This window comes from Myotis daubentonii, chromosome 2 (genome assembly GCF_963259705.1).
Source record: "Myotis daubentonii chromosome 2, mMyoDau2.1, whole genome shotgun sequence".
In the NCBI taxonomy this organism is placed as follows: Eukaryota; Metazoa; Chordata; class Mammalia; order Chiroptera; family Vespertilionidae; genus Myotis; species Myotis daubentonii.
In genome coordinates this window covers 63,472,355-63,488,492 of record NC_081841.1, presented here as the reverse complement: position 1 = coordinate 63,488,492, position 16,138 = coordinate 63,472,355, and the positions used below count along the sequence as shown (strand labels likewise).

General features: G+C 39.9%; 1 protein-coding gene across 1 annotated transcript in view; it reads left to right on the top strand.

The window, feature by feature from the left end:
- The window catches only part of WIF1 (WNT inhibitory factor 1), a 75,715-nt gene extending 61,456 nt beyond the window's left edge, over positions 1-14,259 (top strand). The window contains exons 7-10 of the mRNA XM_059683508.1: positions 3,599-3,694; positions 9,234-9,329; positions 9,748-9,843; positions 13,408-14,259. Of these exons, the coding sequence (XP_059539491.1) occupies positions 3,599-3,694; positions 9,234-9,329; positions 9,748-9,843; positions 13,408-13,529 (410 nt within the window). The 3' untranslated portion in view covers positions 13,530-14,259. The remainder of the gene's footprint in view (positions 1-3,598; positions 3,695-9,233; positions 9,330-9,747; positions 9,844-13,407) is intronic.
- The last annotated feature ends 1,879 nt before the right edge of the window (positions 14,260-16,138 follow it).

Sequence of the window (16,138 nt, the reverse complement as noted above, 5' to 3'; positions counted from 1 at the left end):
CAATTTACATCTTCCTCTTTTATTAGTGTAGATAATCTTTTAAAAGTAGAGCATTGAGTTAGAAACAATTTAAAAAATTTGTATTCATAAAAATTAAGCACTGATGACACTGATAATAATTAACAGCCAGTGAGTAAAATTCTTTTTTGTGAATCTTTTGTGTTGTTTTTTTTACTTGTCTAAATTTAGCATTCAGCATCTCTGCTATTTCAAAATTGGGCATTTCTTGAAGCTGAATTAAATTCATGTTATATCGAAACTATTAGGAAATAAAGCAAATCCTTCAAAGATTTGGATGAGGAACTCAGGCATTAACAGGTTTAACAACATTTGTGAGCCCTGCTTACCCAGATATGGCTGTTATTGATGTAGGTTGCACAGTGTAATGTCAGTGGCATTGTTTTTTCTATCGGTATGGATTCACGAACACTACATGATCACTGTTGAAGGAAAATATCTACATTCCAGTACATTTTACACTTGGAAATATTTTACCTTTAAATGAGAAGTTTTCTTCCTTGTTAGGTTCCAAATAATTTTTAAAATTCTTTTAGAAAATCTGTTGAAATTTCATTTGGTCTCACTAGAGACCAGGAAACATTAAAAAACATTGTTTTACTCCCTCAACAAAAAATGCTTTTATTGTTTAGAGGGAATATAGAGCTTTTGAAAAACTGTTTAAATACTGGCATGGAGCTAGACCTTAGCTCTATATATTTAAAGAAACATTAAAGAGTAGTTTTCATTGGCTCTTGGAACATCAGGCAGAAATTTCAGGAACTGAGTAGTTAAGTATTGGCCTGCGTACGCTCCGTGCCTGTGAAAGTCACTTACTGTCTGCGGTTCAATTTTCTGGTCAAGAATGATCGCACAGCAGAAATGTTGATGAGCTTGGTCAGGACAGTAAACATATTATGCAAATACTAAGAGTGTGGCCAGACTCTATGACCAGCTTTGTGATATTCTGTAACTTTGAAATAAGCTCCCAGGTTCACTGCATTCTACATGTTAATAAGGGACAGTGTCCAGAGGGCTGCAGCCAAGTGGGCACTGATCCTGATGTTTTCACATCATATTATCGCCAGGAGAAGCTGGGACCAGTGGGGAGACAGGACGCACTCACAGACTCAACTTCCAGCCCTAACAATCCTAGCACCAAGAAGCAAAGAGGAAACTCTAACAGCCGGTTCTCCTAAATCCAAATTCTGAATCCTATACCCAAATGCTGCTGCTCCCCTCCCTCGCCACCCCGCCTCTCCCTGCCTCTACGCTAGGAGGCTTGATTTTGCCTAAATGAGTACATCATTGTCTTAAGCTGAGAGATACTTAGGATTTTAAACAAAAGCATTTCTCATTTATGATATTCATAGAACATTCTAGTTGGACTTCTTTTCCACAAAGAAAGCACACACTTATGACTTTTGGATTGCCTTTCTGATTTTCCTACTGGAAGGTTACTTCAGCTTTTGTTCATCTATAGCCAACTTTGGCCTGTTTTATATAGGACAAGAACAAATAGGCTATATAACTGGAATTGCTGAGAACCTGAGAATCCAAGCTTTTATTTTAATCTCTTTTATAGAATGAGCCAACTTGTCTATTTTTAGATATTTGCTCCTTTCTCCCCTCCCCCGTCCCCATTTCTATCCTCCCTCTATTTTAGGTGCCAGTGAACAGTCAAATTTCAGACATTGACACTGAGAGAGGGTTTAGTGCGAATCCCACAGTCGATTTTTACCTGGATGGCCCAGTGAATTGGACGCCCACAATAACATACCCAAGTTCTTCATCCCTGGCTCATGCTGCTGCCACTTCCCTGCCTATGGCGCCTCACGAGGGTCGGCAGGCTGTCTCTTCCTGAGTACAGTGATCCTTTCTTCCAAACACCATAAAAAGTCAAATTTTAAAAAATCTCTTTTACATAAGATGAATCTCTGTTCTTATTCTGAAAAAAAGTTGCTTTCTCCTTTGTTGGATCTGAATACTTAGGACTTCTCTTTCTTTTACCTATTTCAACTTTGAAAGTTTTCTTCATTTTCCTTTTCCTTTAGCTTAAAAAAGGAAGGGGGGTGTTTTCCATGGAGCATTATGTGGAAGTAGGACATTACTTCCCTTTAGACATTGTATTTCTTCCTTTCACTATTGCAAACAGCTTTTAAGGCAAATCTGGCTCAAGAATCTATATAATAAAGAGCCAGGGTCGTAACGACTGAAGGCTCGACCAGACCGGAAGTCAGTGCTGGGTTGCTGTGGTGACCCAGCACTGATTGGGGCCGCTGTGGGCACCCCAACCCAGCACTGACTGCCTAGGGGGCTGCGGATCAGGCCCAGAGAGAGGCCTGCAGAGAGAGAGGCAGGGTCTGATCCGTAGCCTCTGTGGCAGCCGTTGATCAGAACTTGCCTCTCTTTCTCTGCCAGCCTGGCCAACAGCTGCACCTCCATTTCTCTCCAGGCCTCCACAGAGGCTGCTGATCAGCCCTGCCTTTCTGATCAGGCCCTGTTTTGATAGGCCCAGAGACACTGATTGCATAGAAACTGACCAATCAGAACCAAATCTGGGTGAATGTAAGGAGCCAATGGCTGCCTAGGAGGCGGAGCTTTTGATGCTGACTGGCATAGAAACTGACTAATCAGAACCAAATTGGCTGGCAGAGGAGGGCAGTTGGCGGCAAGATCAGATCAGCAGGGGAGAGCAGTTAGGGGTGAGATCAGGCGGTGGGGAGGGCCATTGGGGGCGAGATCAGGCTGACAAGGGAGGGCAGTTAGGGGTGATCAGGCAGGCAGAGGCAGTTAGGGGTGATCAGGCAGAAACAGGGGCGATCAGACAGGCAGGCAGAGGGGTTAGGGGCAATCAGGCAGGCAGGCAGGTGAATTGTTAGGAGCCAGTGGTCCCAGATTGTGAGAGGGGTGTCCAACCTGTGGGATTGGGCCTAAACCAGTGGTTGGACATCCCCCGAGGGGTCCCCAATTGGAGTGGGGGCAGGCTGGGCTGAGGGAACCCCCCCCTCCATGCACGAATTTCGTGCACCATGCCTCTAGTACTAATATAAGTGAGGAGCTTTGCAAAGGGTCCACTGAGTGTCACCTTAACTGGAGAGGAGGTGACATGAATCGGGTTTGGGCAGGGTGAAAGCTGAAGATGTAGTCCAAACAAATTTCTTTGAAGGGTTATATTTTACCTTTAAAAATCATGCAAAATTTCTATCATATCCATATAGCTTTATGTTTGTTTTACATAAAAGCAATGTTTGAATTTCTAAAAAAATGCAGGGGATTTATAGTGGTCTTCTTTTAAGGGTATAGATATTTATAAGAAAATAAAAAATAATTTTTTACACACTGTGCCTCTTTCCACTAAGATGTAACCCCTTGGGGTGGGTACTATATAGCATGCGTGGTATCCTATTATGTTGTTGGAGTCTGCATATGGTCAGGCAGTTGGTTCCAATTCCTGTATTTGAACAGTGGTGTACTTTACTACATAAGTAAGTGAGTGAGAAGCAGATGCCTCCAAAGTAGCACCTAACTGTAAGTGAAGTTTTTTCTTCTTTAGATTTAACCTACCATCTAACGCAATACCCTGTTATCATTCTCACAGCGAACTGCTCAACTACCTGCTTTAATGGAGGGACCTGTTTCTACCCTGGAAAGTGTATTTGCCCTCCAGGACTAGAGGGAGAACAGTGTGAAATAAGTGAGTATTGGCCCTCTGCATTCTCTTTTATTTTCAGGGACCTTAGCAACTCCATCTAACCCTTTATGTTAGCAACCTGAAGCCCAGAGACAATGAATCGCTTGTCCAAGGTCTCAGGCCAGTGGTTTATTTTCACTACACTCAGCCCCCATTCACTTGGCTAAAGGTAGGGCAGAGTGACATAGCTCAGCTCAGATGACTCAGAGCAAAGGCTCTCTGACTCAGTTACGTCTGGGTGTGGGCTACTCAGCATCCTGCGTTATTCTTGGTGATTTTGGCCCGCTCTCATGTGCAGAGCCTGTAGTTCAGCCTAGAGATGTAGACCAGAGCTTTGAGACAGCTGGCATTTGCTCAACTACCTGTACACAATAGAGTCTTTTCTCTTCTACTCACAGCCACATTTCCCAAACTTTTCTCTTAGATGGGTTCCCGAGCTGAGTAGCTCATCTAAGAGAAAAGGGCAGACTCAAGAAAAAGGAGAAAAAAGGGTGCCCACCAATAAAGAAGAACAAACTAATAGCACACACCACAACATGAATGACTCGCACAGAAGTAAAAGGAGCTAGACACAAAAACATTCATACTGCATGATTCCATTTTTATGAAGTTCAAGAACAGTCAAAACTAATGGATGATGGTAGAAAGCACAAAGGAACTTGATGGGCTGCCAAAAATGCTCTGTATCTTGATTGATGAAGTGTCACATGAGTGTTTTATTTATGTAAAAAAAATAGTTGAGCTGTAAACTTAAGATTGGGGCATGTTAAGCCTTCACTATATATTAGCCATGCTCCAATACAAAAATAAAAATAAAAATTTACAAGTAGAATGTGGTAGATAATCATTGTTTTGGCAATCAGGACATCAAACGGCCTGTCCTGGCTTTGCCACCTACCATCCATGTAATCCTCAGCAAGTCACTGACATTCTCCATTAAACTCAGAAATGAGCTGACTCCATTCTCGGTGGCTTTATGATCCAGAAGGCAGGTAACATGGAAGCTCTGCTCAGGAAGACGCAAAAGCAATGTGAGCATGTCTGCGGAGGGTGCTGTGTCCCTGCCTTTCTGGCGGTTCTGGAATATGGCATTTTCATTTCCAGCCACATTATATCTGTAGAACACCACTGCATTTGGTACAGTCATAGTTTCTGAAGTTGTGGGTTCAAAATTGAATAAAACCGACTTCCTATTTTAACTTTCAACTTCTAATTTATTTGTGGGCTTTTGTACTTTAATGAGTACTAGATGAAGTAACCATTTTTTATAGAGTTCACATGAAATACCTCTGAAGTTTCCATAGAACATGTAATTAACTGTCAGGATGTGGTTCTGTTCTTATTAGTGACCCAGCTCTGATAAAGGTATCTGTGAGCTCACTCCCCTCAATTTTGCCCTTTACTTATGCTCAGACTTTGCATAGTTGGTTTATGTTTATGAATCTTTGTTTTATGGGCTCATTTCTCTTCATATAAGTGTGCCCTTTCATGCTCTCAGGTTTATGACCTTTCCATTGGCAGTGACAATGTTTTCTATTCTTACTTTATTTTTTTCCCTATCTGCACCAAAAATGTGGGCCTTTGAAAGCTCCTGATTATCCCTATCATAAATCATATTCAAATCATTTTAGGAAATTTTCTGTTTCAATTACAGGAGCCACATTACCAGAAAAAGGTGGAAATAGGTCTCGAATAGAAGTACCTCTGGTGTAATAGAGACAAAAAGTTTAATTATGTATTTTTTTTTAAAAAAAAACCCCAACCTGTGTTTTTATGGGATACCTCAGAAAATAAAGGAGAAATTAAGAGAAAATTTAAAAGCAAATAAAAGAAATAACTTCCAACTATAATAACTGCTTTACAATCTTTTGTAATTCTCTGAATTCTGGAGTATTCTCTCATAGCTGGGCCATTGATGAAACCGTTCCTTGAGTTAAATAATGCTATTATTTTATGTATTCTTATTTTTTAATTGATATAGCTCACATGCCATAAAATTTACCCTTGTAAAGTATGCAATTCGGTATATTCACAAAATCATGCAGCACTTCTAGCTAATACCAAAACATGCCATCACCCCGAAAGAAAACCCTGTACCCATTAGCATTCACTCCTTATTTCCCTCTTCTTAAGACCCTGGAAACCACTAATCTACATTCTCTGTCTTTAGATTTCCCTATTCTGTCTCTAGATTTTCCTATTCCTACTCATATAATCATATAACATACGGCCATTTGTGTCTGACTTCTTTCACTTAGCATGATATTTTCAAGGTTCCTCCATATTGTAGCATATATCATGCTTCCTTTTGATTTCTGGATAATATTCCATTATATGGCTATACCAACCTCATTTTGTTTACCCATTCATCAATTGATGGACATTCGTTTGTTTCTTCTTTGGGCTATTATGAATAATGCTTATATGAACATTCATGTATAAGTTTTGTGTGAACGTATGGGTCTCTTGAGTCTCTGGGAGTAGAATTGCCAGACCGTATGTTAATTCTATATTTAATTTTTGGAGGAGCTGCCAAACTATTTTCTAAAGAGGCTGTGCCATTTTACATTCCCCCCAGTAAGGTACAAGGTTTCAATTTCTCTGCCAACATCCTTGCCAACACTTGTTATTTATGGTCTTTTTAAGTGAAAATATATATGTTGATATTATCTATATTTTTTATGGCCTCTATTAGGATTGATATCTTCTCAAATTTCATTCTGACTTGATTATAAGAAACATTTGTAGGTTAACAAATAAGACCATGAGTAGAGGTATCTGGATGTAATGTATATTTATTATTATTTAAGGTGTATAGATTTCCCTAAAATTTTTAATGACCCTTCAAATAAATTAATGACACAAATTAATTATACTGTATGGTAAATGGGTTTTTAAAATAACTTCATGGGTTCTTATGATTATAAAAGTTCTCTGTAAAAATTTTAGAGTATTGAATGAAATAATCACAATCACCCATAATCCTAAAACCCAGAGATGATGACTGTTGGTAATTATTGTAAACCTTTCTAATCTTTTTCTATGTGGAGTAGCAAATTGAAGATGTCCCACAATCCAATGGGTGGAGGAAGTTTAATTCTTTATTTTGTCAATATTTCATTGTCCTCACTGGACTCATCCACCAAAAAATGCTAACTGTTCAAACTTAATCAAATCTGTTTGTCTCCAGCAATTCTTTTTGGTAATCTTTCAAGTTGACTCAATTTTCCACTGTCTAATGGATAGAAAATATTTTCAGGAAAAAGAAGTCAATATTAAAGATACTTATGAGCCTCTGAATTTTAAAACAATCAATCTTCATGAGATTTTGGCTTCATGAGGTTTGATCTAGGAGTGGCCTTCTTATAGTTGCCTGCAGTCATATTTCTGTCATGTGACAACCAGGAGAGAACGTCCTCCTTCCTGGCTTCCGTGAACCTCTTACCAAGGAGACATAAGGCTCAGGGAGTCCATGAAAAAGTCCTCTCCACCAATCATTCTCTATGTGACCACGTTCACTTCTCATAGAACATGGTTTCAGTTGAGCTTACCAAGTATTTCACAATAAGTACTCGATCTTTTCTGGCATATAAGTATTGTCCCACATCTTGCTTTCTTGAAAAACCTCAGTGCATTGCATAATACTGTGATATGACCCAATCTTGTGTATATGATAGAGTCATATTTTTAAAAATGCAAACAGAAATTCAGAGTTAGGTATTCCTTTTCTTTAGGGAAAGGTTAGGATCTTAACCAAATAGTAAGCGCTATTCTTTGTATCCAAACCCAGCAAAAAGGACCCTTTTGGGTTTTTAATGGTCAACAATAAGATAGTATTCTATTATTAAGGTTGTTTTAATAATTAAGGTTGTTCCTGTTTCTGGAACATCCATGCACCAGAAAAACCTAAAGGTCTAATGGCATCCTAGGTTTTTGAGAGATTTTAACATCTCAACGTTAAGTCTATATTGTCTCACCATGACCAAATGCTGCTTCATTTGGTTTGTATGTGAAGAAAGTCCTTTCGGATAAGTAAAAGGAAAAGAAAAGTGTGTTTTTAGCAAAATGATTTTCATAATGGAATTCACTTCATGTTTGTTAAGCATAGTGCTTGTCAGTAAACTATTATAGTAGTTCATTTGTTTCAAAGCTTCATTTGACCATAAAAGAACTTAGAGAAGGAAAGGTGGGTTGTTATTTTAGGATAAAGATTTAATTTCTTCTCCTTATGTATTGAGGCCTTTGCAGTGAGTATTCTGCTAAAGTGGAAAAGAAGAACAACAATAACAAAAATACGTATATCCAAACTCCTCCACTACCAAAATCTACTGGCTGTTTGCTCTTTGCAACATCATTGTGCCAGTTACAGGATGTGGTCTCAGCTCTGTGTGGACAAACCTTTCTCTTGTACTTCTTTAAAAAAATTCAGCCTTAGGATGGCAAATTCTAGGTTGTGGAGGGATAATAAGTAGCTTCTGGAGTAAAAAGAAAATTATTATATAGTTTTTACATCTAAGGCCCTATTCAGCTCTAAAATCATGTGATTCAAAGATCTGTGAAAACATTAGCCATACTCATTTGGCATATAGATTTTTTTTAAAAAGAAGGAGAATGATGTATTATTAAGACCTGAGACATTCCAGAAAAATGCACAGAAGTGGTATCAAGGCACCTTCTGTGCTCCTCTGACATCTTTCTCAGCCAGCCTTTCACTCCAGCCACTACTGCGACAACCAGATTTTCACACGAATAACCTGATTGCACCTCATCTTAGCTGTTCCAGTTCTCTTGCTTTCCATTCATACTCCCCTGAGTCCTAAAAAAATACCACCTGTATTCACACAGTTGCAGAATGGAAGCACAAGGAAGTTATCCTATGGGGTGACCCTTGACCAGTGGGACAGAGGTGCTGATGAATAGATGCTCCCCTCTCCCTTCTTTGAGGAGACTTGAAGGTGCCATCCTCAGCAGGACGCAGTAGGGTAGAACCCGATTGCCACAGTGATGCCCCACTCACAAACATACTTTTGTGTTGGCTTTCCCTTCTGTTCCACTCTTCCCATTCCCCATTCTTGTTTCCTAGGATCACTTCCCCAAATAAACTATGTGCATGTAAGCCCTCCTTTCTGGAGAATCTTAGGCTACAACAGATGCTATCAGGTACAGGTGTCAGCCTGCTTTCAGAACGCAAAGGAAAGATCATTTACAGGGTCATCCTATCTCAGCTGTTAGTATATCTTAAATTCTAAGGGCTTATGAATCAATTAAAATATCGTTTATGAAAAAGTAATGTAAAGATAGCATTTGGGCAACACATTAATTGTAAAAGATATATATTCAAAATTATAAGTAAAAATACTAGCCTGTTTGTTCCAAAAAGAAATTCAAGCAGAATCAAAGCCAGATTAAATCTGAAATAAATGGAAATAACTGCCATTTAGTAGCTTTATCCTCCCAAAGCCTGGCAGTTTCTTTGAAAAATGTAATTACCTCTGAATGAAACACAGAGTTCCTTGCTTACTTGCATTCTTCTCTGTTTCAGGCAAATGCCCACAACCCTGTCGAAATGGAGGTAAATGCATTGGTAAAAGCAAATGTAAGTGCTCCAAAGGTTACCAAGGAGACCTCTGTTCAAAGCGTAAGTACCCCAAACACATGGGTCTGGGAAAGGGATTATGAAAGTAGCCGTAGTCTTGTTCTACATAACTTCTGTGCCTGCTGCATGTTACCTAGACATGAACCTTTCTTCCCGGACACATAGGTTTCCTTTATGTAGACTAAAAACGTCGTATGAAATCCACACATGTATAAAAAGTTAGACACTCCTGCTGAGTGTCTCTTGTGAATGAGAAGCATCAAACTTAGTTTAAGATCGCTCTCAGGACCTTCTCAGTAAGTCCCAAACCAACTTGGAGCTGAAGATTGACAGGAAAAAAAGAAATGAGGGGATGAAGCCAACACTAACACATTCTAAAGAACAGCAAGAAAAACAGCTGTGTGTTTCTGTTGAGAAATGAAAGCTCAGGAAACATCCTTTTTATCTCCTTTGATTGTAGCTGTCTGCGAGCCTGGCTGTGGGACACATGGAACCTGCCACGAGCCCAACAAATGCCAGTGTCAGGAAGGCTGGCACGGAAGACACTGCAATAAAAGTGAGTGAGATGGCCTCTTTCACGTCTGTTTCTTGGCTCCAAAGACTGAAAGACAGCTCATAACTCAGCCTGCTTTCCATTTCATTAAAGCAACTTCTCTGCCTCTTCTCTCCCGTGCTTACTCCTGCTGCCTGCAGCTCTCTGCACTTTAGCCTAAGCTTGAGAGTGTAAAGAGAAGCCTCATTGTAAAATACCACCACAAAGATTTCCTAGATTAAATTAGTAAAGCAGGTTGATTTGGAAGTATGGGTCTATTAAGTATGGAAGCAATGGCAAGTAAAAGTAACCGGTTTGGCTCAGTGGATAGAGTGTCGGCCTGCGGACTGAAGAGTCCCAGGTTTGATTCCAGTCAAGGGCATGTACCTTGGTTGTGGGCACATCCCCAGTAGGGGGTGTGCTGAAGGCAGCTGATTGATGTTTCTCTCTCATCGATGTTTCTAACTCTCTATCCCTCTCCCTTCCTCTCTGTAAAAATCAATAAAATATTTCTTAAAAGAAAAAAAAAGTAAGATTTTAAATCAAATGCAGAATTGTATCTTCATGGCTCTGATTTTGTCATTCAAGATTTATCAACTAGCATATCTAACATAAAGAGTTCTGCTGTTTAAAATCTTTAAAAATTGTTCTGGTATGGTATGTTTTAAATGAGTTCTTTTGAGGGAGAGAAAGGGTTAAGAAGTATGGGAGAGATGCTATGACGGAGTTGCGTTTTTTCCCCAATTTACTGATGATAAAAAGCAAATTACTATTGAGATAATAAACCACTGGCCTGTTTTATACCCAAAATGAGACATGCTAAACACAACTGTTTCACCGTGGTTGATACCTTCTCTGTGCTAACTATGAATCTGGACACTGGGGACACACCAGTGAACAGGGAGAGGAGGCTCTGCTGAGTGGAGCCCAGGTTCTGGTGGGAGGGACAGGCAGTTTGCAAAGAAACGATGCAGATTCAGTGTAGTCGGCAGCTAGAGCTCAGCCTCCTAAGCTGGACCCACTGTTTACTCTGCTTCTAGGAGAGGAAGACTAGCCTATACACCTGCACTAACAGAAGTCCACGTGTGTCTAGCACAGCGATGTTCAACCCTTTTCATCTCATGGTGCACACAGACTAATTACTAAAATTCTGCAGCACGTCAAAAATACATATTTTGCCCGTCTAACAAAAAAAAAGTAGGTAGAATTTTGATGCATTCACACCAGATGCTATCCTTGTGTTGGCTGTTGTCATTTTTTATTTGGCAATCTAAGGGAAAAGAGGTCAGTGTCCCTGACTAAATAGTCAGATACTGCATGTTTTAAAAATTCTTGTGGCATGCTGGTTGAAAATCGCTGGTCTAGCATATCGTGTATCCAAAATAATGGATACAATTGAACACATCATTTACAGATCAGATGTTTTTCTAGATCAAGGGTCTCCGAAGGGTGAAGCATGTAGCCCAGTAAAAGTGGAAATGATCAACAGAGTTGCTGAGAAAAATATATTCGTTTTAAAATATATATGATATTATTTTATTCATATTAATATAAATAGATAACAAGTATTTACATTTATATTTTTCAACCTCAAATTTATTTTTGTGCTGATTTGAAAATGCTCACATTATAATTATTCTTATGTATATGTAATACACTTATATGTAGGTACACATGCTTATGTATTTTAAGGTAGTTGGGTCTGATCTAGGCTACACTAATACATTGACTTCCTTCTTTTTTATCTACTGAATTGATTGGATAGATTGAATTGGCTTCAGGTGGGCACAGTTTAAAAAGAAATGTGGCTCCTCTGGAAAATAGCCCTTTACCCAAATGGTGATGGTTGAATGGTATCCCTGTTAGGACATACGTACCAGGAAACCTTCTTTGGACCAAAAGACCTATAGAAAGCTAACCTTTTCTAGAGCTATTTTGGGAAAGAGTAAACCAAACCCTTTGTTCTACCCTAAGCTGGATACAAACTGTAAGGCTTGTCCCAAAATCAGATTACCTTTTCAGAAGTCCTAGGGATGAGGTCAGACCACCCATCCCAGGATTCAACTACAAAGGTCCTCGGGGACTCATGTCTGGAGCCTGGTGGCCCCTGAGAGTGATGGGAGGACAGTATGAGGGGCACTGTCCCTGCTGACACTCCAGGCACTCTTCCAAAAAGAAGGCAAGCCAGGGGCGTCGTGGAGCATAGATGAACAATTCTGACAGGTCTGCCAACTTCAGATAGCACCCCACTTGTAGGCCGTGCTGCTGAAAGCTCCCTCATCAGTCTACCTCCTTCCGAGGAAGGCACTGTGCACCCAGAAGATGCCCTGGTGCTTGATTAAAATGCAAATGTGTGTCTGGGAGAGGCCACCCAGCCATTTTATACATTACCTAAGAGAATCAAGGCAGAAAGAATGAGGTTTATTTCGACTTGAGGGTGGCAACAAGGAAGCTCTAAGACACAGAGTTCTTCTGTGAACAGATTCCCAGTGGGGTGACACATTGGGAGGTCCCCGGCACCCAGGCATCTGAGTGGGGAGGAGGATACTGGAGACAGACTTCTCTGCTTAGGCTCACCCTCACCAGCAGGGAGGTTTGGGCTTCATGGGTGGCAGGGCGAGAGGCAGGGTAGGGATTTCCTCCAGCACATTGTTGGCTCATGTTTTGGCTGTCCCATGAGCTACTAGCCTACATACTGACAATTCAAAGAAGCACATTCAGGCACAAAGTATTCTGTTCTCAGTGCGTATTTAATGGCATGCTTGCATTGAAAAACCACAAGGAACAAATGAAATGCCGAACTTGACTCTAATGCACAGGAAAATGGAGGCAGATTTTTACAATGTGATTGCTGTCTTGGATCAGTTTTAAGAAATCAGTAGAAATGAGCCGGTGCTCTGAGCAACTCCAAAAGTTCACAAGTAGGAGCAAGGGAGGTCTCAAGTTGTGTAACTCAGTGCTACACTCTACTTACCAACAACTGAGCTGGAAATAGATACATGCCCACCTCGACTAAACTCACAAATCCCCACTGATGAGTCAGTTCAAATTACAACCCTTTCTCTAAATGTGCAATTAAAGTCCTTAATTTTTACAAAATCCCTATTTTGTGTTAGTGCAATAGCCTGATCGTATGGTCTATATGAAGAGTGCAGGTTATTATATTGAACAATATAATCGAGGCTAGTTTTGCAATGCCATGAAAAGAATCAATAGTCAAACCTTCTGCAAAAGTCTCCCTACATTCGAGATCTCAGCGATACCTTGTTCCCAGCCCTTGGGTGGAGAAGATCCTTCCATTCAATCATATCCATCCAAACTTTGCATGAGGAGTTTCTGCATGGCCAAAATACACAGTGAGTCAGACATTCCATGGAAGCCGGAGTTGATGGAGTTAGTAAAATGGATTTCTTTTAACAGGGATTTTGAACGTGTAGCATCTCTTCCTTCAGGTAGTTTTTTGTGGTTGCTGTGGTCTTTCACTCTGGGTTGAAAAGGGAAAATGGATTTCATTTGAATGGTTAATAATGAATCTGAAGAGCCTGTTTTTGTAGTTTCTTTTCTTTTAAGCTATGAATAATTTTGCAGGGTACGGAGCCAGCCTCATGCATGCCCTGAGGCCAGCAGGCGCAGGGCTCAGGCAGCACACGCCTTCACCTAAAAAGGCTGAGGAGCGGCAGGATCCACCTGAATCCAATTACATCTGGTGAACTCCGACATCTGAAACGTTTTAAGTTACACCAAGTTCATAGCCTTTGTTAACCTTTCATGTGTTGAATGTTCAAATAATGTTCATTACAGTTAAGAATACTGGCCTGAATTTTATTAGCTTCATTATAAATCATTGAGCTGATATTTACTCTTCCTTTTAAGTTTTCTAAGTACATCTGTAGCATGATGGTATAGATTTCTAGTTTCAGTGCTTTGGGACAGATTTTATATTATGGCAGTTGATCAGGTTAACATTTTGTCTTTTCAGTGTGTAGTTGACAGGTAATTTCCAAAATCACAATGCATCCATGGTGTGGAAGGGCAGGGGTACGTTAGAGAAGGTAAATGGAACAAACAAGCATAAATCACAAGGGTTTGGATGAAGCAATTAATCGTGAAGTTACAGCATTTCAAATTTTACTGTCATGTATTTAGACATTTGTCACATTTTTAATTGCCCTTCTTTTTAAACTCTCAATACAATATATTTTGACCTTACCATGATTCCAGAGAATTCACTATTAAAAAAAGAAAAGAAGTAACACTGTGGGAGTGGCATTTAAACAATATAATATATTGTAAACACAATAAAATAGGGAATATAATGTATGAACTTTTGGCATTGGCTTGAAGCAATATAATATATTGTAAACAAAACACAGCTCTTACATAATAAACATTTTATACTGTTTGTATGTATAAAATAAAGGTGCTGCTTTAGTTTTCAAAGTGTTTTATGGAGTGATCTTTGCATGTGCTATCTTACGGAAATAAAGTTCGTTGCAGTTGAGCGGTAGTTGAAACTCCAACACCCTTATGAAGAGAAGCTATTCCATCCTCAGACCCTGTCCTAGCTCTCTGTCCTCGTCTCTCCCTCCCAACTCCCTCTCTCTACACAGCACCCTGTTGTCACTGCCTGTAGCACTCCAGTTTGTCCGTTCTCAGCTCAGTTGTGTCTTTCCAGAGGTCTTCCCTAACTAGAATGTGTCAAATATCCATCTGTGGAAGACTTTCTGAAGGTGTCAGAATGGCATCAATGAAAACTGCTATCATTATTAAAAACCTGTCGTTTCCCACAAACATTGTGTGTTACCTTACAATCCTAGGAGGTGGGTATCATTGTGCACTTTTACAGACAAGAAAACTGGGTCATGGTGACAAGAAGCAATTTACCAAGATCACACCCGATAGGGAACGGTTTCAGATAATAGGGACAGGTTTCAATCCTCGCATCTGACTCTGGAGCCTGAGGCTCTGCTGTCCTTTCTCCTTCCTTTCTCTCAGCAAATATGGTAGAAGGCAAAACTCCACAAATCCTAGGTAGCAACTTTCCAACATATTTTATTCTCCCAAGGAAATGTGAATGTTATTTTACAGATATTCTGAAGTGTACAAGTTTCCTATGCCAGGGAGTGGCAATGATCAGCTGTGGGATTTAGGGAAGTGTCTGTTACAGGAGGTGGTCCAGGCAGAGGTGGCAGCAGAGGGAACATACCTTGTTATGGTGCTGGACCTCGGCAGTCTTTCTCCTCTAACTAGCCAGAGCCCAGAGTGTCAGCCCGGGGTCGCACAGAGCTTGCAAAGCAGACCAGCAGCCAGGAAGCTAACCTTGGGATCCTAACATGAGAATCAATTTATTTACTTAAGACTTTTAAGTAAAAATCCAATTGCATGGTAATAAGGATCTAAGTGGCAGAAAATTAAATTTGGGGATAGGATGATAATAATTGTACTAATAACAGAGCTAACATTTATATAGTGCTTAGTTTATTCTAAGCACTTTACTAGTAAGCTCATAGATGAAAAATAGGGTGGTGGGAAGTTAGACTGGAGGCAGGGTGGCAAATTGCTATAGATTAGGTTGGTCACCCCCAGACCATTCTGATTGCATAACCCATTATAAATAGTTGAGTACATAGTCTTATGTATATATGACTATTATAATGTATACATTTTTAAAGCCAGAAATATTAAAATGAAGAGAAAAATATAAGTAGAAGCTCTAATATTTTCTTCACTTACCCAAAAGATGGTTTGGCATACACCCTGGAGCATACACACACCCCATAGGAGACCTCAGGTAAAGAGGAGAGATAATAGAATCTGAAATGACGTTAGTGTCAGAGAGGAGAGTTCGGACTCAGAAGAGAGTTCACGCGTAAGCAGGGGACTAGATGACTGGGGGTCCAGGGGTTAAGAAGAGAGAGGAACCTGGACAGCCACGCTATTCACTAGGGAGGAATGGTGTGGGCTTCCAGAGATGTGAGTTCAGTTTTGAAGATGTTGAGTTTAAAGTGCCTTTAGGACATCTTGGTGGGAAATGCCTTGAAAATACAGTTAGAAGGTTAGGCCCATACTTTATTAAGTATTATTTAATGTTATAAATGAGTAATACTAATTAGATGTTGAATTATTTAAAATATATATATATATATAAAATGGATTTGGTGAAATGCAGTAGGCTTCTCTTGTGTTTTTAGACTCCACATACAGTAAACATCCCTTGCTGCTTACCTATGTATATCTTTATTTGTATAACAGTACGGACTTCACCCTTTGGCAAACTCATTGAGCACTTCATCTCTCCCCTCTCCCCATAACCATATGT